Genomic DNA, 19,948 nt, shown 5'->3' with positions numbered 1-19,948 from the left:
GCGAATGTCTGTGGCCGGTTGGCTCACTGTGGTCAGTCCATTTGAAAACCAAGAAATTGGACTCCTCCGCCTTTTAGGTTCCTGGACCTGTGACTATTCTAGATTCAAGGTCCCAGCCCCTGAGGTGGGAGGAGAAGCAATGCTAGGGCCTTACTAATAGTCTCTTGGGCTCCCCGAGGGCGAGGGCCAGGCACATCCCCACGTGCTCACGGCTTCGTGAAGCAAGCGCTGGCTTTGTTTTCCAGGGAAGGGACTTGGCCCTGGTGATGGGAGAGAGGGGGGCGGGGCGGAGCTGTGATTGGAAGAGGGTGACGACGGGAGGAAAGATGCTTTTCCTTCTGGCCCGAGGGGCAGCAGAGGAGGACGGCTCCGTCTGTGTTCGGCTTCTGTTGTCCTGGCTGGACATCGGGCTGGGCATGAGATTTAGCATTTTCTCTAGAGAGCAGTTTCAGAATGCAGCTCGTAAACAGTGCTACACAAAGAGAGCTTTCCATTCGAGTACGAGCAGCCCCAAAACCAGCGCTTCCAGAGACAAGTTCAATACCGTAGGACAGATCTCGGGACTGCGCCCCTGGCCCAGAGGTGACCGGGGCGTGGCCTGACCTTGTTTAGGAAAAGGTGAGGAGGGCCCGGCTTACTGCCAGCAGCTGCAGGGTCAGCCGTGAGCCCCGGGGACGTTGCTCTCGGCACCCCCTCCCCTTCGTTCACGGCAGGCCCCCCGTTTCCCAGGCTCTGCTCTTCTACACCAACGCCCTGACCGAGGACGACGCAAGGCTCCAGCAGGCTGCGTGCGTGGCGCTGAAGCATCTCAGGGTGAGTCCGGCCTGTCCCCGCCGGCGACGGAGGAGCCTGCTGTGGTTAACGCTCAAGGCAGTTCATGTCCAAACCGCTTCCACCAAGACCGAAGCAGGAGCTGGAAGAGCTGGTCGTGGAGAGCAGCCGCCAGCCCCGCCCACCAGGTGGCGGCCTCTCCACAGCGCGCTTCCGCCCTGGCGCTGCCTGACCGAGCGGGGGAGGGGGGGCTCCAGGGACTCAGTTCGGAAACCTCGGATTCTGTACTTTAACATCCGCAATTAAAAAAAAAAGCTAAAAGCTCATTGTAGGGGGAAAAAAGAGTGGTAAAAACACAGAAATGTGAATCATGCATCATCCTGGCACTCAGAGGAAACGACTGGCATCCTGGTGTATTTCTTGTCCGTGGGTGAGAGCGAGCACTGAAAATCGACAGTTTAGTATCAACAAAACTTAATGCAGTCTCACACCAGTGAACAAGTAAGAACTTCCTGTGCTAGACGGGCAGTACTTTGGAACCCTTTATGAAGGGTCCACCACAGGTGTGCCCTAACTTAACCTGCTCCCCTACTCTCTTCCTGTAGAAAACGGAGGTTCATCCTTTTCATTATACACAATGTCATTCTGGCCATTTTTTGTGCATAAAGCTTTAACCTCATTGCACTTAGAACTCTCATTTTAAAAAAAGAATTGCCAATTTACTAGATGACGAGTGGTCCCGCACGGATTAAACTCACCCCATTCATTCTGGAATGATCCAACAGGAAATTCTAGGTCCGTGGGTTACCATCAAATAACCAGTAAAAGGACCAGGGTGTCCAGCAGAGGGCGCTGAAGGGCACCCTGGTCCTGGGTCCTGCAGAGGCGCCTGGGGGTCAAGGGTGCCTGAACTGGGGCCCAGCTGCTCCTCCCCTAGTCTGACCTGGAGTGGGGTTGGGTTGGGAAAGCCGGGAGGAGAAAGCAGGTCTTTTTTCAGTTCAAGGTGGGCCTTTCGCCGGTCCGTTCATCATTGCTAGGGCCTGCTTGCTGGCGGGCGTCCAGACTGCAAACACGAGACATTTGCAGTGGGGCTTCTGATGAACCTGAGGCAACAAAAACAACCCAGCAGCCTTCAGCAAAGGGGCTTGGGCCCTAGCGATGACGCTGGGCTGGTCCTGCAGGGCTTACCCATGTGGATTCCACCTGCTACTCAAAGTGCCCCTAATGGATCCTCTCTCCACAAACAGGGCATCGAGAGCATCGACCAGATCGCCGGCCTGTGCCAGTCCGACCTGGAGGCTGTGCGAGCAGCAGCCCGGGAAGCCACGCTGTCATTTGGTAAGGTCACACGCCGGACGTCTTGTGCAGTGCGGTGGGGGGCCCGGGTCCTTAGCGAGGTTGTGTCAGAGCCGCCACGGCCAGCTCTCAAAAGACACGAATTAGCACACGGGATGGGCAGTGAGCAATCCGTTTAACTGCATTCGGCCGAGGTAGGTTTTCTCCATGGTTCAGGTGGCAAAAACACTTCATTTCCTTCATGTTTCTCGAGCATGGAAGCAGATGCAAGAGACGTGACTCCGTCTTAGATGCAGGGGCGAGGCACTAGTCGGCTGGCTAGGAGTCCCCCAGACGCCCCCACCCCCACCCTATTCAGCAGCACCCAACACCCAGGTGTCAGTAACTGCTGAGGCCACCTTGGCCTAGCAGAGCGGGACACACCGAGGCAGGGGACAATCCTGTGACAAACCCCCTTCCCATTGCAGGTGAGAAAGGACGCTTCGCCTTTGAGAAGATGGACAGACTTTACTCAGAACAGAGAGAAGCAGCCTTTGGCCAGGAGGCAGATGTGGAAATCACGGTATTTTAAAGAGCCTCAGCCGGTGAGCTCAAACCTGGCGTCTTCATTTCTGCTGCTGCTGTCCCCACATGGGGACTGGGCTGTGGACGGGGCGGGGGCACCCGGTGTGCGCCCCTGCAGGGTAAGCTGTCCAGAGCTGTTACAAGGCCCCAGGGCGCAAGTGGGGCTTTGGTGTCCGAGCGCAACAAAGGGGTGCCGCGTGTCGAAGGCTGACCTGCTTCCACTAAACTGTCGTCAGTTTTGGCTTTGAGAACCCGTCTCCCCCAGAATGCAGCACCAGCCACACTACGAAGGAGCCGGGGCCCGGCAGGTGGGGGCCCGGAACGAAAGGCTCCAAGGTGAACGTGAACTTGTCTCCTTGCACGTCAGCTGGCTCAGCTCTTGTGGCTCAAGGAAGATGGGGGCTGGGGCAGCCGGCAGGCCTGTGAGCTTGCTAAGGGAAGACTGATGTAAGGAGTCATTTCCATGGCAGCAGCTGTCACCCAGGGGACCTGGGGACGGTGGGAGGGCACACACAGCCAGGCCTTCCATGATTCAACTCTCAACCCGAGTGGTGGCAGCCTGCCGCCCACGGACCTCGTTGTCCCCACGTTTGACAGCCCTTGTGTCCTGTCAGGAAGGACACTCATTCCGTTCGACCTCAAGAAACCCGAAACTCAACTTCTGAAGCAAGTCAGCTTAGGGCCTGTTATGTAAACTGCTCCAGAACCTGGTGTGAAGATTCCACTGAGCACCTTGCTTTAAGGAACGAAAATGAGTGTCCTATTTAACACTCATTTTAGAGGACCCGAGCGTGTCCCGAGCAGTTTGTGTGTTCACAAGGCCGCCGCAGGCTGGGGCTTGACCGTGCCTGTCGGCGACGGCCTCGGAGGGCTCTGTAACTTAAACATTCCCATTTACACATCTTGTACATATCTTGTGCTTTTCCACTCGACTTAGTATTTATTTGCCTTGTTTATATGTTCAAGTCTCTGAGATTCCAATTAAAAAAGAAAAACCACCAACAATTTTTATCAGTGTTTCACTCCCCCTGAAACAAGTCAATAGTGGCTGTTTCCCCAAATACCCTGCTGGGGGGGCGAGCTGCCCCCACTACCCCTGAGCGCGCCCCCGTGGGGCGGTTGTCCCCCAGAATCAGGCGCGAGGGGGGCGCCGCACCCCCTCGCGCGAGGGCAGCTCCACACGCCCTCTGCTGTCAGACACCGTGGAGGCCTCGGCCCCACCCGACGTCTGTTCCAGTCACACACGCAGTCACTGTCCCCCACCCAGGCAGGCGCCGCTTCATAAAAGCTCAGACGCTGTTTTTTTTTTGTACGTGGAACCAAGACAGACACACCAGTGGGCGTGACGACTGCCCCCGGCCCCCAGCCCGTGCTGTGTGGTCACGGGAGCGCGGCCGTGTTTGCCCCCAGCCCGTGGAGCCTGCCGGGGGCCAGAGCGAGGCTTGCTCAGCGGCAGCTGGAAACCCTTGAAGGACACAAGGGAATTCTTTGTACCCTGTCTGCAACGTTTCACAAGCCTGAAACTATTTCAGAACCAGGAGCCAAAAAATCACCTTAGGGGAGACTCACCCATAGTTTTGTGCGAGAAAGGCAGACTACATGCATTTCGTACTTTTATCATTTCCACGTGACTTCCACAGCGAGTGGGACGGCCCCGGGGCACCGAGATGCGGGGACGAGCGCCGTGTCTCACGGGCGGGGGGCCAAGGCGCGCGCCCTCGAGGCCTGAACAGTTCTTCGAGCGCCTGTGAGTCTGTGAAGTGACCCCCAGGGCCCGTTCGTCCCGAAGGCGGGTCCTGTGGTTGAGGCAGTGGGCTGCAGCCGATGTGTTCAGGGAGCCCCCGGTCAGGGGGGGCACCCCCAGCCCGCAGGCGCCACGGCTCCAGGAGGCCCTGGTGGCTCTCAGACGTGGCAGCGCACCGCCTCGCTGGGCAACACCCGCCGCTCGTCAGGGGTGGACGGAAGCGTGCGGTGTGCGTCCTGGTTTAGGCCCGCCAAGCAAAGAAATGAGAAGCACCCCGATCCGTGTTCTTTAGAAAAAAAATTTTTATTGTTGCAACTAAAATGCAGACCCATCATTTATATGGCAAGTTGGAAAACTGTGCAGTCTGACAGTTCTGCGAGGTCACAGAAGACCCTGAGATGCGCCCCCCCGCCCCACCCCGTCATGCAGCCGCGGATACACACACCGGAAAAGGCATCATTCCGAAACACCTCGCTTTTTTGTTTTTATTTTTGTAAAAATGTTTTATTCCACGGCCATCGTAAAAAATAATGACCCGCTGAGTAAATATTGGCTTAAGGCATATAGCAGAGCAGCTTGCTACTTCTCTAACATACGTGTAACAAGATGGAGGGCCATCTGCTTCCCAGGGGAGGAGGGCGAACCAGTATATCCACTTTGAAACGCTACTATATGTACACACCCGAACTACTACATACATGTACAGGACCTCAAAAACAGACAGACAAGCCCAACTCCAAACGCTCACAGCCTGGCGCCTTGGCCGCACCCACACCTCACCGGGGCTCCGCCTCGGGTGTTCCCTCCCCGCAATCGCGCTGCGCGGGTTCCTCACACGTGAAAGGCAAAATGTGAAAATGCTGGCAGAAGGGCAGCTCGTGAGCGACAGCTGCCTTTTTTCTCGTTAAAAAGCCACCTAACGTGGAGGTCTAAGTCCCCCATGCAGGAAGAGTCGTGAGCACCATGGGTCCCCAGGGCTCCAGGGCAGGGCAGACCCGCCTCGGTCGGCACGGCCCTCCCAGCTGCGACGGCGGCTGGCTGGCTCCGGGGGACTGTCACTTCCAGGATGCTTCAAGAAGTGTGGTTTCCAACAGTTGCCTCAGTTCCAAATTGTGGTTGTCTCGAGGAGAGTGTGAACTTGGGATGGCGGAGGCTGACCCCGAAGGCGCGTGAGCAGGGGACCCTGCTTGTCTAGATGTCCAGAGCGTGAGGTGTGACTCTGGTTTCCCGTCCCCTTGGAATGTCTGAGTTACAGGGGGACCCAGCTGGACCAGCACAGGCCGGGCCTCACCAGGAGGTCGCCAGAGTGTCGTGCCAGGAATCAGGCGAATATCTGTTACTGGAAAACATCCCTCTGGTGCTGAACAGCAAGCAGTTCGGCGCTGGCCCTAGGAGCCACAGCCACGCAGCGGTCTGGCCACGCAAGGGTGGACTGGGCTTACACACGAGGGCACCTCGGCAGGCAGGGGAGGGGTCTGAGCACATGGAGCACACGGCACCCGACCAGGACACAAGAAGACCGGACATGCATTCTAGTACACTCGGGGAAAGTGGGGCGGAGGGCAAGGGTCTAGCAGGTAAAACTGGCGGGGTTGGGGGGGGAATAACCGGACGGAGTCCTCCCCCGTCCTGTATGGTGAATGTCCAAGTGTTCGTTATACATCATCCCACTGCTCTACAAACACAGGCCAAGCCTCCTCTCACGTTACCCGCAGTGTCACCGAACAGCCACTGCTCACGGCCGCCCGCTGTCCTAGCACTGGCCCCACGCGGCAGGCGCACGGCAAGGTCCCACGCTCCCAGCACTACCTGAGGGTTTATTGTTGTATTTTTTGAGAAAGCCTTTGATGCAAGGCTGACATCAAAAAACTCTAATACATTACTGGTTTAAGAAAATGCACTAAGGACACCTCTGGGGGGAAAATAAAAAATAAATAAATATGGGGTGGAGAGGCTCCTGACATACCACCCCCCGCGGGGTCCACCGGGAGGTGCCGCGTGCCGCCCGCCTGGGGCGCGCACAGGCCACCCTTCCTCTGTGCCACCAGCATGGCCCTCTCTTTTGCTCTCCTCAGAAACTGGGTTGTAGATTTGGTGCTCAGAGGAGGGGGGGAGATATAAAAGAAAAAGGAGGAAGACCGACAGCGGGGAGCGCAGCTTTAGTGCGGGAAAGAGGCCTGCCTGGGTCATGGCCGGCGGCGCCATGCGCCGGCCCTCCCCGACCCCGGCCCGCCTGCTCGCCGGGGGCGGGCTCCGGGAGCAGAGGCTGGCAGTGGGGCGGAGGGGGCCGGGTTAGGAGCTGTTGCTGGACAGACAGTGGAATGAAAGCAGACACTTCCCGTCGAGCCCGGACCCCCTCCCCGGACACTCCCGTGGAAGGGGCTTCGATTTCTTTTTCATGACAGCCCCGCCCCTTCCAAAAATCATCCCTAAGGGAAAAACTGTGTGTTGTTCAACCATCCGGTGCACTCAGAGGTGGCTGCTCGAAAAGAGGTAAACTTTTGAAATGAGGAAGTCTCGGGAGGTGACTCCCACGAACACAGTTCTGAAGCTGTCTGGGTCCCTGCCCCTTACTTGAACAGCGACCCACCTCTCGGGTGCGCATTCCCACTCCAAATCACACAGGAACTGCTCCCTCTGTCCCGGAGGCGGGGGCCTCGAGGAACCCCGCTCTGGAGGATGGCTGCTGAGGGCGGGACACGGCAGTAAGAAGGGGGCAGCAAGAAGGGACCGATGGAGAGAAGTGCGTGAGGGGAAACCAGTGGGACACCCTGAGCGAAAGCACAGCAGGTGCTGTTCTCCAGAGATGGCCTCTTGCTGTTTCTCCTCCCGACGACGGGGAAGCCGGCAGGGACCTCCCAAGCTCGGCACACGCACAGCAGAGGAAGTGGCCGGGCAAGACGGCGCCCCAAACCCTCACACCGCCCTCTCCAGAGGACTCCGCGTCCCTCAGCTCGGGTGGGGGGGGGGGAGGCCTGCCCTGGGAAATCAGATAGGAACTGTGTATCGGATCACACCACCTAAGGGTGCAGGGAAGTTTCCCAAATGCCTAGTCTTTTTTTTGTTTCCCAGAAATAACAAAAAGCTGCTTTTTATAAAGGTTAAAAACAACAATGTGTTGTAATTGTACTTTCTTTAAAAACAAACAAACAAACAAATAAAAAAAACAAAAACAAAAGAGAGAGAGAGAGAAAGAGAGAGAGATGTATTTGGCATATTCTCTACTTAATCCTGAATAGGTTAAGGCCCTGAGATTGGATGCTTGTGTTCTTGGGACCACAGGGCTCCTTAAAACCCCAGTGCATCAATCCTCAGTTGTCTCTTGTTAGCCCTTCACAGTTCCAGACTCTGCGCCTTGATCCGTGTCTCCCGAGACTGGCTCAGACCCCCCGCAGCCCCAGGCGCCGAGGCCGGGCTGCCGGCCCGTGCTCCCCGTGCTCGCGGCCCGGCCGGCACGGCCGTCAGTGGAAACACACCCGGTAGCAGAGGTACGCGCCGGCCGTGAGGACCGTGGCCATGCACATGTTCACCAGGAAGGGCTTCCAGTGAGTCAGCGCCTGGTCCTGCTCCTCCGTAGGTGGCGACGGCTCCCCCTGGGTGGGACCTGCCCCGGTGGCCCGCCTTCTGACTTCAGTGTCTTGACTCGTGCTGAGGAGTAGGGGGAGGGCAGAGATGGGTTACTCGCTCTGAGGACGACAGTGGCAAAGACACTACAATGAGGGGACTCCCGGGAAGAAATGAGCCACATGTAAATAGTTTAGCAATGCGGATGCTGGTCAACACCCACTTGTCACCGCCTCCCCTGGGGGTCCAGGCCACCCTCACAGCCAGGGCAGGGGTCTGGACACCTGCGGACTCCTCAGTGACGGTGGGTGGGCATGGGGCTGAGGGGAACTACAGCCACCGCTGCAGCGACAGGTGCTGACTCTGCCCCGGGGTCTGCTGTGCGCCGTTCCCTTTCAGATCAGGAAGGGAGACGGGGGCCCACCTGCTCCCATGCCCTCCCGGGGCACCCCACAGATGCCGACCCACAGGGCCTGTGTCATGCTGACGGGAAGACACCACACGTGCCCGCCCCGCCCCCGGCCCGGATCCCCAGCACTGCTCCAATCCTGCCCAAGGACATTCCCCAGGCGCTCCGGACGCAGTCAGCCCACCGCCTTCCTGGTGGTGAGCAGCAGTGACGGTGGGGGGGACCATGCGCAGTGCCTCGCCCCAGGGCTGCCTCAGGAGAGCCAGCAGAGGTGCACAAGCCCACGTGCGGCCAGCCTGGCACAGCCACCCGAGGCAGCACCGGCCCCGAGACAGGAGGAGGCCTCTGGGAGCACTTGGGTATCGGCGCCCGCCCTGCCAGGCACTGGCTGCTGCGCTGGGGACCATGGGCACATGGGCTCCAACTGGCGCCCAGCAGCGCTCATGCTCTGGTACAACTCCATTTGTCCCTGGAGCTCTGTGCTTCTAGCTCCCCACATATACACTTCCTTACACACCGCCTTCACACACCACGGTGTGAAAGGCACTGTTCTTGCCACAGGTCTCCCCGAATAAAGACAACAGAACACACAATGTGGATGAGACATAAGCCATTTGCAGCCGGTGTCTCTCAGCCTTGGCCCCCCGTGAGCCCTCGATGGAGTGCACTGGCCACCCTGAGAATGTCACCAGAGGCCCTGGGAGGCTGGGCAGTGTCAGTGAGGGGCAGCAAGGACCAGTTGCACGAAGGACCCTGTGGACTCAGGTTCATGAATCAGAAGCAGAGCCTGGCAATCAGCATTTGGCAAGGTGCTTGGGTGAGAGGCTGATGACCAATTTAACCGGAGGACCTTGTGCGGGAAACAGTGGAACCCACGTTCTCACATATTGCCACTCCAATGGCCGGCCACACCCGTGCAGCCAGGCCCCACTGTTTTAACAGCCACAGAGCAGCCCAACACGAGGGGAGAGCAGGGTTTATGTGACCCCTGGGCATGTGGCTGACTCCTCTCTAATTCTCCACCATTACCAAAGATGCTACAACAAGCACCTCTTCCATATGTCTCTCCGCACACCTGTCTGAGAAGTGCCGCAGGCGCGTTTTCTAGACGCACGCACACACTCGGCCCAAATGTGCACTCGTTTTCAACTGTCCTCCAAAAAGCAGGTACCACGGGCATGCCCCCACAGTCTCAGGCTGGAGCTAACTCCCAGTCACTCTTCAAGCTTCCACACAGTGCCACCTCCTGCAGGCAGCCTTCCCTGACCACCTAGGGAAGACTGAGTGTCTCTTCTGTAAGGCTGACCACCTCAGCGTGTACCTCCACCACGTTCCTGGCCGCAGGCTCCCACTGCAACTGCTCCCTCCTTCCCAACAACAGGGGCTGGAGCGGAGACCAGGAACTATATTCCAGTTATCTCAGAATTTCACGTGCATCAGTACGTTCTTGGTGACCTTTGTTACACTCCAGGGAAGCAAACTAGCCATCTACTTGGTCAAGACTACACCAAAGGTTAGGTTCCCAAAGGACCATTTTGGGGGCTGAAGGCACACGGTCCAGCCTGGACATCCCATTTGAGGGCAGGCCGGAAGCCTGCGGGAGGGCACTGTCATCACCGGGCAGGAAGACTCCCAGCAGGCCGAACTCCTGATTCCAGAGAGCACCACAAGGTGGTGCTAGACACCCACTGAAGTCAGGCACTTCCCAGGACCAACCTGCGGCTCAGTACCTGGGCTTGGCCAGCCAGCGGGGGAGCCGGACGGTCGGTCCAGGGGCCCCATTCCCCTCGACACAAGGGCGCTGTGTGCTAACTAACAGAAGGCTGCGCCCACGGAGCTTCAACACCAACACTTGCTTCTGAACGGAAGCCCATTTCTCCTCAGCCCCAGCAAGCCGGGACCCTCTCGCATTACCTGTCCAGGCTGCAGGGGACACTTAAGGGGGTTCTGGTTTCTTCCTTGATGGGGCCATCCTCTTTATCCTCCTCGGACTCATCCTTTACCCACTGGTGGTTTGGGAAGAACTCCTTGCACTTCCCGTTGTGTGGCTCCAGGATGCGTTTGGGCGGCCGGGGCGGTGGGGGGACATGCTCGGGTGGGGGCTCCAGGTCCTCGTGCGAGAGCTCCTTCCACTGCTCCTGGAGAAGGCAGCGAGAGGAGGCCCATCAGCGTCCGCACCGAGCGCCCCGTCAGGAAACCCGGTCCCCTTCAGGGAGCAGGCGCCCTCTCTCTGCTCCTCGGGCCCCAGGCACACCCTCGAAGATGGAGTCCTAAAAATAAACTCTGTTCTCCCCATCAGTGCGCTCCACGTGAGCTCTTCAAAGGCAGAAACTAGCACCCGGTGAAAACTGCCGCAGCTTTCTAACTGTTTACACACAAGGACAGCTACTCGCTCTGGCACGGGACAGCGTCTGAATTTTACACCTGGCAGCCGGGTCCCCTCCTCAGAGACGAAGGTCGGGACTCGGCACGCCCGGCCGGGAGCGCGCGCAGTGCTGACCTGGACCGAGGAGTCGCCCATGATGTACTTGGCACCTTCGATCACAGCCAGGTAGGAGAAACGGAGCTGGTCCGCTGTCTGGATCAGCCCCATCCGAAACTTCCGCATTTCCAGCAGGACCTTCTTGATGTCCACCGAGGAGGGGTCCTTCCTTTTGTCCATCTGCAAGCAGAGAGGAGACACAGCTGAGCTGGCCGCGACCGGGGCGGGGAGGGCGGAACCCTGGGAAACGTGAGACCCTGCGGCAAAGCCGGGACCACGCGAGCACACGGGAAAGAAGGAAAGACGGATTTTGGGGATCTCTCTGGATTTCACTTTAAAATTAAGAACATTCCTCCTAACAGAGTTATTTAGGGTAAAGCTATTTTTACGGAAGGGAAGTTGCAGAAAGGGAAGACCGAAGGTCACTGACTGCGGAGACGAGCCCAGAGGCGCGGTGGCCAGGCCAGAGCAGACGCTCACACGCGGTCCCTGCTCTTCCCCAGGTCTGCGGGCCCCCTTACCAGCAAGAGACAGGTGTCGGCAAGACAGAAGGTCCCGGACCTGCCGATGCCGGCGCTGCAGTGCACCACGACGGGGCCGTGCTCTGTGCTGAGCGACCCCGACTCGCGGACTTTGAACAGAAAGTTCAGGAACGAGGCTGGCGATTCGGGGACCCCGAAGTCAGGCCACGTGGTATAGTGGAAATGCAGGATCTCCCGAGTTTCTTTAGTCTGAAAGAGAAAAACACACGTGACGACTCCAAGAGAACACTCTGTACAGGAACCACAGATTCCAAGTAAGCACGAAGTGGCTTTCCACCCATTCACTGGAAGAGCAGCTTTACTTCTCAGATTCTCTCCCGCGGGCCATGCGCCCCGCCCCCCAAGCCCACAATTAACGAGCACCGCAGTGTGTGCTGGGCCCCGTGCTCCCGCTCCGCCTTCGTTTCCTTCAGGATGCGACAGTCTCGCCGCCTCTTTTCTCTAGGCCCCCCCCACCTTTGTTGTCTTCATGCTTTCAGCTGATTCCTCTCCGCCCCCCATGCTGCTGCACTGCCGCCCACGACAACCGTGCCACAAAGCAGCACGAGGTCTCACACGCAAGAGTGAAATCGCACACTGCGTGGACGTGGCAGCAGCTCTGGGTGACTCGGAGCCGTACGAGACTATGTGGACGTCTCAGGCGGTTGTCATTTTAGAGAGAAAAGCGACCAAGCGCATCAGCTCACTGAGCTCTCACACCAGCCCTTCTAGGCATGTACCCCCATCACCCCCCTTTTCCGGATTAGGAGACTGAGGCTCGGGCCAGCCCTCCATGAAGTAGGGGAGCAGGAGTTTCAGTCTAGGTCTGAACTGCTCGACTCCAGAGCCCGTGTTCAGAGCCTGTTGCAGGAACTCTTGAAAGGGGCACCTTGGCCCGTGTCCCAGTGTTTGCCCCCCGCCCCGTCTGCTCCCGGGAGGAGAATGGCCTCTGGTGCCGCCCCCAGTCGGCTCCTTCCTCTGGGCCCGAGAGAGTCACTCCCAGAGTGGACACCTGGGCCCCAGCAACAACGATCAAAATGCAGTTCTCAGTGGGGAGAGAGCGCTCAAGAGCTCTACTAGGCTACGGGCACAGAGTAAATGGGAACCAGGCGCTGGGTAGGCAAGGCCTTGCTACAGCGGGCACAGGAAGGTTTACAGGAACCTCGCCAGCCGTGAGGGTCCTACTAAGTGGCACCAAGGGCCACGGCAGGACCTAGGTCACCTGGAGAGCAGCTGATGGAGAACGGCTTCGGGCCAGAGACCCGCTTACCAACACCGTCTTCCTCCGTTTGGCAAATGTCCACAATGTGTCCACCTTGTGCCGGCCACCATGCCGGGCACATGAGGTAAAGACACCACTCTCGCCCTCCCAGCGCTTACGGCTTAGTTCTAACAACTTCCCCCGACCCTGTGTGACGAGAACGTGCGAAAAGACCACAACAAACACCAGTGACCCAGAATCGGAGCGCACCACCCGCATGCACCGGCACCTTCTGCAGACCCGGGAGACATCTGCCTCTGACTTAGGGTCGTCTGCAGGATCGTACTCAGCATTCCACTCTTCCCTCCCTGGAAAATGATCTCCTAATACCTTAATGCCTTAGCAGAGAAATGCCTCTTCTGTTTTTTAGGGAAAGAACACTTAAAGATATATTTTAAAAACTGAGTGAGAAGAAAACACGTCAACAGTGAGTTCTTTCCTTTAATCCTGAAGACAGCGGGGATTACCTCTTATTCACACCCGGCCTCACGCCGGCCCGCCTCGCCTCTTCCCGAGAAATCCGTCTCGGGCCTGTGCAAACGGGTCCCCCACGTGAGCGGCAGGGCCTCCGAGCTCGCCGCTTCTGCACCACAGCACACACCTCTTCTGCTCCACCCAAACTCCATTTCCCTCACAAGCAGGAGAAGTATTCTCAAGAGTTTACCAGAAGTCACTCTTAGAATGTCAGGCTTGCAAATGCTAAAAAGCATTAAAAAGTCTCCTGCATAATCCTCCAGGCACATTCCAACCCGCTGCCAACACTATTCCTGAAAATCCTCCCTCAACCCTCTCCATAAATCTACGGCAGGCCACGGCAGGGCTCACGGCTGGCGTTATTGGAAGGGGAGGAGAGACAGCACCCAGAGAAGCCACACTGCCGCATTCCTCAAAAGCCACAAGATTTAACCTGTTCTCTGCGTCGCCGTGACCTGTGCCGAGCTCTAGATCCGACCGCCGCGATCCGTTCGACAGCAGGGGTCTCGGAGGCCGTGAGGCACCCCAGCTGCGAACGTGACTCCAGAGCAGACCCTTCCTCTTCCCCCGCCCCCACCCCGCACACCCGATCGGTGCGGTTGCCGCCCCCACTCTACTTCAGACTGGCCCCCTGTACTGCTCCTCCAATGATCCCATGTGACTCCCCACCCCGCACCGCGGACCCTTCCTGAGCACACGTGCTGGGCCGACGCTGCTCTGGCGCTTCACATGTGCCGCCTCCTCCAAACTGCCAGCAGAGGAAACAGACACGGCGGGCCATGCGCCCCTGCCCGGAGTCTGACAGCTGGCTGACCACCATGACTGAGGGGTCCCCAGGAGCTGCCTTGAGCTACGGGCTCCTCGGGGTGGTGGCCCAGGTGAGTAATCCTGAACCCTCGGGGGCAGGGTCCATGGTGGCGCTGCTTCTGAGCACGTGCCTTGCCATGTCCCAGCACCATCTTTCAGTAACAGCCAGCAGTTGGTGTTAGCAATTCTTCCCACAACAAACACCCCCAAGACCTTACCTAGAAAACTTACACCAGCTATGAAACCGGGCTCAGCCCCGGAAGGGCTCCGTCCCCCTCGCTTTGGAAGAGACTGTGGACCAGGAAAGAAGGCAGCGTGCTCTGCTGGGATTTAACCTGCAGGCCGCCCCTTCAATCCCTCTGCGATTGCAAAGACAGGAATAGATAAGCTTCAGGTAAGAAACTCCCTTTTCCCTCGAGCCAGCGCCCCCTAGTGTTAAAGTTGAGAGAGTGCATGTGCCCCGTGGGAAAGGAGGAGCCTATGACCACCTCCCCCCTGTGCCTGAGGCACCCCTGCTCACCAGGTGAGGAAGCAGGGAAGCTCTGCTCACCATGACGCCAAAGCCACGTTTTGCTCAGGGTACACAAAATCCACACAAACTGGCCTAGGTAACACCACCCGAAGGCAAAGACACCTCAACCGGTAGCCGCCGGAAGCGCTGCGGTGCAGGCCGCACTCACCGTAAGGTTCTCCAACTCCAGCTGTCGTACTGTATAATAAGACTTAATATCTTCAGAGATCAGCGTTAACTTCAAATTTGTGTCTTCGAAAACCATCTCTTTTTCTTCTTTTTGTGGCCAATACTGTGCACATTTTAACTAGGGGAGAAAAATAACACCAAATTATCGTGAGCACCAGACTATTTTCCTAGGACAGACGGTTCCAAGTCCCTTCGATGAGCTTCATGACAACCCACAGGCCTGAGGGTTCTGACCTGGGAAGTCACCATCCGCATAACCTGCCTTCCCTTTGGAGAGATGGGTGTCCGTGAAGATCCGGCTAGCCAGGGCTGGTCATGCAGGCGGGGGGCAGACTTCCAACCCCAGCAGCTCCCTGGGAACCCGTACAACGAAGCGTTTCGGGGGTCAGACCCTTTCCTTCCCTATCACCCACCGGGGGAAGCCACAGTGCACAAAAGCTTTAGTCCCTCACAAAGTACTTTATGGAGCCATTTCAAAGGCTGCCAAGAATCTGATCGGTGCTGCTGGCACAGTGAAGACGCTCTACCCTGGGGGAAATAACAGGCTAATTAAAAACAGGGCCGGGAGAGACTCCACGTGAAACACTTGGAGAGGCTGAGGGGCTGGGATCGAGTGGGAAGCACCGAGCAAAGGCCGGGAGAGGGGCTCCTCCAGGGCCTGGGACCGCACGCTGCCTGGTCCGCCCCTTCATTCTGTTTGGTTCTGTTCAGAGAAGTACTTGTGATGTTCTAGCTTCATAACTTCAGAAACTACTTGATGGCCTTGGTTTAAATGTAACATTAACTTTAAAGCCAGCAAACTCCCAAAGATTTGGTTTCATTTAGAATTTAAAAATAAAAATGACTCAAATTTTATGGCATACTTTGCCGGAGCTAAATTTCTGCACCAGCCATCTACCATTTCTGCTTGGTAATAACTGTTCCGGGCGAAACAGCCGGTGCATGGGGGCTAAGGTGCAAGATCTCTGAGCCAGCAGGACTGACAATCTGCCTAAGCAGAGGGAACCTGAAAGACACTGTGTCTTCCATCAAGTGAAACACCAGTGTGTGTAAATAGCTCTTTGGGAAATGGTACATATTCAAGACACTTGTGATTCAACATGCATTCTCCCACTCGCCACCTCCGAGGCAAAGGATGACTGTGTCTGAAATGCCACAGTAAGTGGTGGGAGTCCCTCCGGGGCCAACGGTCTGCCAGGACAGATTGTCCATGCCCGCAGTGACGAGGTGGCCCGAGGGAAGTGCAGCGGGGGAGCCGCTGAGCGTGTGCCATGGGCATTCAGAAGAGGTGAGCGTTCCGGGCTGGCTGAGGCTACCGGAAAGGGATCAGACAAGGCTCGACGGAAGAGGCAGGGTCTGAAGAGGCATGTTTGGAAGGATGGCTGCGACTTCCTAGGCACTGACTACAAAGAAGCCTGTCTCAGAGCAGCAGGGGGAGACGGGGCCAGCGGGGGCCCAGACCTCGACTCTGGCAGCGGCCTGGGAACCTATGGCATCGCCTGGGCTCGGAGGAGCTGGGAGGCTCTGGAGGGTGAACACAGAACAACGAACGCCCACCCATCCTGCTCTGCTGCATCTGCACTCTACCCCAGAACCAAACAGAAACAGAAACCAATCAAGAAACACCAGCACGTGATGCCAACATAACACCCAACTCCGCGGTCCCCAAACAGAAGGCTAACGGGGCTTTCTGTAGAGCGCGGACACAGGCCTGTTTGAAAGTCTTGGCCAGTTTTACCCATGTCTCCCCGCTCCACACGTGGGTGATGAGCTGCCAGAGACGAGTGAGGCCCTGGAATGGCGCCGATCGGCCAGCACCGAGGCAGCTCTGCCACTCAGGACACCGGAGCATTAACGACATGGCAAGCCTCCTTGTTTAGCCAAAGTAGGCGGGGCAGCTGAAAATGAGGCTTTAGAAAACCTTTAAAGGATACATCTATTCCCAATCTTTAAAGAATTAGACCTGCATAATTCCTTAAGACCCCAGAAACAAAGAGAGTGCCCGGTAGGGCACCCAGCGCGGCCAGGGGAACGAGAGCAGGGCAAAGCGGCCGAGACACAGAGCAGCCGGTGGCCACCAAGGAAGAGGCCGACGTTTTCATGTCCCACGGGCAGGGCAGATGGATTTCTAAATCTCGTCTCCACAGAGCAAGCACTCACTTTCAAAATCAAACGTAAAGCCTAACAAATCTCTGTCGACAGTCTGGGTGAAGACCAAGACCGTGGCCCTCTATAACCGAGGAATTCTGGCAGCGCTGAGCCAATTGAACGAAGTTTATTTGTGAAAACTCTGAGGCATCTATAGTAACATGCCACACTCTGCTCTGTCATTTCCTGTAGAAATTTTTGTCTTAAACACACAAAATAAAACCAAGATTAAAAAAAAAAAGCACAAGCTCGCTGCTTCCTGTTATCCTATTAAAGTGGTACGTGCTGGCTGGAGGGGGTTAGCTGGAAAGCAGTCCTCCGCCAGGACTTGAACCGAGGCCTGGGGCGGCACCGAGGAGCCGTGCGGCAGCGCTGTCCTGTGGCCACGGGGGCGACGGGAGTGGGGGAGAGCCCCCGGGACCGTCCACACCAAACAGCCAGGCAGTCTGAAGGAACACCCGCGGGAGGCATCCGGGCGGCCCCGTCACGGGCGCCGGGGCTTTCCCGAGGAACGGCGAACACGGAGAATCGGGCGGAGTGCGAGAGGCGCAGGGGGCACAGAGGCCCCTGAAACCAAACAGCATCGCTAACGGGACTTCAGGAGAGAGACAGGGGTCCTACTTCTGGAACAGCGAGGTAACCTCGCCCTGTCCATGTCCCCTGCCTCAAGGACAATCTCCACAGCGCACACGTGCACAGCGCGTTCCAAAATGACGCCCCTCGAGCCAGGCTGAAACCAGCCCACCGAGGACAGCGGCCACCGGGTGCCCGCGGTCTGACACGCACAATCATTGTCTGCACGCTGTTTTCCAGGATGCACGGGGCCCCCGCAGGGTAACAGGCAGGGTTGCCAAAAACAAGAAGAGAACATCCCACACTATTTGGTGGAGGAAGGAAACCAGAAAACAAATATACATTAGATGGAAACACTCTGCAAGCTGGTCTTACCACGGGCCGTGAGGACAGTTTATAATTAGATTAGCTGAGCAAATAAGACATTGTTTCTTCTTATAATTTCTCCCAGTCAGCCCCATGGGGGTGATAATGTTGAGGCTGAACTGAAAACGTCAGCTCACATGCTGCTTTTCATGCCAATTTGCATGCCCCGACGACCCCGAGTGAACAGAACCGTCATAAAGGAAAACAGGGACTACCGCCGCATTATCTCAGTAACTACAACACAACCAGCCAGTCCTGTTTCCGTAACGGCCAACACGGCAAGCCGAGGGCAACGCTGTTGCAGCGGACCTACAGTCCGTCTGGGGTCAGCCTCAGGTGGGCCACAACCAAGAGCAAGGCCTGGTGATGAACACGTCACCACAGTGCTGGGACGCGGCTCCTGTTGCACCGTGACAACAGCGGCTGAAGCAAACCGTGTGCAAACAACAGAGGTTTTTACCAGAACTTTTAGCAACAAATAAATGAAAAACAAACACTACACATCTGATGATTTTGAATAAATAAGTCTTCATTTAAAACTCCCAACCCTTAACATCATCTAGAACAGTCAACCAGGGACAATTCTGCCTCCCTGGGGACAGATGACAGTGTCTAGAGGCATTTTTGGGGGCCACACCTGGGAGCAGACACATCTAGTGGGCGGGGACCGGGGAGACACCGCCCAGATGCAGGGGCGCCGGGCTGGAAGACCCCGGGCGCCGGTGCACGCTGAGCGCCCACAGAGGCCGCCGTGTTTCACTTTCCCTTGCGGAGAGGGTGTGCTACGGAAACCTAATGTTTTGTTTCTTTATTCAAAATTGCTGACAGGAGTGGTGACAGGTGGGGGTTTGCTGCACATTTGCAACTTCACATTTTACTAATCGAGCCACTGAAGCAGGAAAAAAAATAAAAATCACTTTCACTGAAAAAAAAATTTTCTAAGAGGTATTATTTAATCAATTTCAACACTCAGGTAAGCACTTCATTATTATTGAGCAAATACTTTCTTTTAAGAATTGGGGGCCAAGGCAAAATACATGATTTTAAACACATGCTTCGGTAAGAGGACTATTGGCTGTGAGTAACTGAGACCCTTTCTCCTGTGGGGGGGGTGGTGTGCAAAGAGGCTTTGTGGTAAGTGCCTCCTGCTTGCACTGCTGAAGTCGCCTTTGATGTGTTACCTCTGTGCACTGTGCTGCTACGCTGGGGGCCCATGACTGTGCTTTCTTTGGAGGGTGGCTTCTCTGGAGCCCCCCCCACCCCATCCCTCTGGCAGGCCACGCCTGCATCCCAAGGTGGCCGGAGAGTGTGAGAGCAGGGCCCGCTGAGCCCCAGGGAGCACGGCGCCGGCACCTGGCTGGGCCAGGCACACCAGATGCCTGCTCCTGAGCGCCCACCCGTGTAGGTCTCTAGAATCCTCAGCTCACCTTCTCCTGGGGCCTCACCTCTGAGGCTGGAGAGCCCCAGCTGAGCTGGCGGTGTCGGGGGAGGAGGCAAAGGCCCGGGGGGCGGGGATGTGGCATCTATTTTCTGTGTTGAATGCCACCCTTGTGCCCGGCAGGCGGGCATTCGCACGCAGAGGCAGGCCTTTACCAGGTGACACCGCAGAGTGAGCCGTGTGGGAAGGGGCAGACAAGCCACGGCTGACCGAGAGGGGAAGGGATCTGAGGACGCCTGGAAGTGGTGTGAGGGTGGGCACTGATTCAGGTCCTTCTTCCAGAGAACACGGCAAGATGGCAGAACACTTTAAAAAAGCAAAGGTTTGTTCAGACTGGAGTTTGGAGTTGGAGGTGGGACAGTAGGGTCCCCATCAATGAGGGCCCGACCACAGCTGGTGCCATGTTCGACCCTACAACCGCCTTACATATTCCTGGGAGGCAGGGGGAGCCCCGGCAGGGTTTTCAGCTGGGAAGAGGTGTGGCGAGACTGGACGTAGAAAGGTCATCCCGATGCAAGGTCAGAACAGAAAGAGGGGTGGGCGTGTGGCCTAAGAGACAGACGCCCGGGGGTGATGGCCTGGTAAACAGACACCTCTAGTCCCCGGGCCACCCCAAGGATGTTTTCAGAGTTGCAAAGGACTTGGAAGTAAGGGTGACGCAGATCCTGCAGCAAACGCAGAAGCAGACCACGCCCACATTGAAGAGTGTCCCCGGAAGCCAAGTGGCTGGGATTTCATGGAGGCAAGTCCTGAGTCCAGCTGCGCACGCAGCCAGAAGGGCTGACGTGAAGACACAGTGGACACCGGCCTTTCAAGATGAACCGATGCTT

At 57.1% G+C, this 19,948-nt stretch overlaps 2 protein-coding genes across 4 annotated transcripts in view; one reads left to right on the top strand and one right to left on the bottom strand.

Moving 5' to 3' along the window:
* RIPOR3 (RIPOR family member 3) overlaps window positions 1–3,207 on the top strand; it is a 60,972-nt gene extending 57,765 nt beyond the window's left edge. Inside the window, exons 20-22 of the mRNA XM_028524567.2 lie at window positions 730–813; window positions 2,019–2,109; window positions 2,535–3,207. Coding sequence (XP_028380368.2) covers window positions 730–813; window positions 2,019–2,109; window positions 2,535–2,638 — 279 coding nt within the window. The 3' untranslated portion in view covers window positions 2,639–3,207. The remainder of the gene's footprint in view (window positions 1–729; window positions 814–2,018; window positions 2,110–2,534) is intronic.
* Window positions 3,208–7,199: 3,992 nt separating this feature from the next.
* The window catches only part of PTPN1 (protein tyrosine phosphatase non-receptor type 1), a 58,796-nt gene continuing 46,047 nt past the window's right edge, over window positions 7,200–19,948 (bottom strand). For 2 of the 3 annotated variants that reach the window (XM_028524948.2, XM_036009965.1), the window contains 5 exons: window positions 14,574–14,711; window positions 11,352–11,561; window positions 10,849–11,010; window positions 10,263–10,486; window positions 7,200–8,023 (listed from right to left, as the gene is read on the bottom strand). In XM_028524948.2, the coding sequence (XP_028380749.1) occupies window positions 7,837–8,023; window positions 10,263–10,486; window positions 10,849–11,010; window positions 11,352–11,561; window positions 14,574–14,711 (921 nt within the window). In that variant the 3' untranslated portion in view covers window positions 7,200–7,836. Of the gene's footprint in view, window positions 8,062–10,262; window positions 10,487–10,848; window positions 11,011–11,351; window positions 11,562–14,573; window positions 14,712–19,948 lie in introns of all 3 variants that reach the window. The other variant, XM_036009964.1, reaches the window with a different exon arrangement.

Source organism: Phyllostomus discolor, chromosome 9, assembly GCF_004126475.2.
Source record: "Phyllostomus discolor isolate MPI-MPIP mPhyDis1 chromosome 9, mPhyDis1.pri.v3, whole genome shotgun sequence".
NCBI lineage: Eukaryota > Metazoa > Chordata > Mammalia > Chiroptera > Phyllostomidae > Phyllostomus > Phyllostomus discolor.
This window is presented reverse-complemented; position numbering and strand designations above follow the sequence as displayed.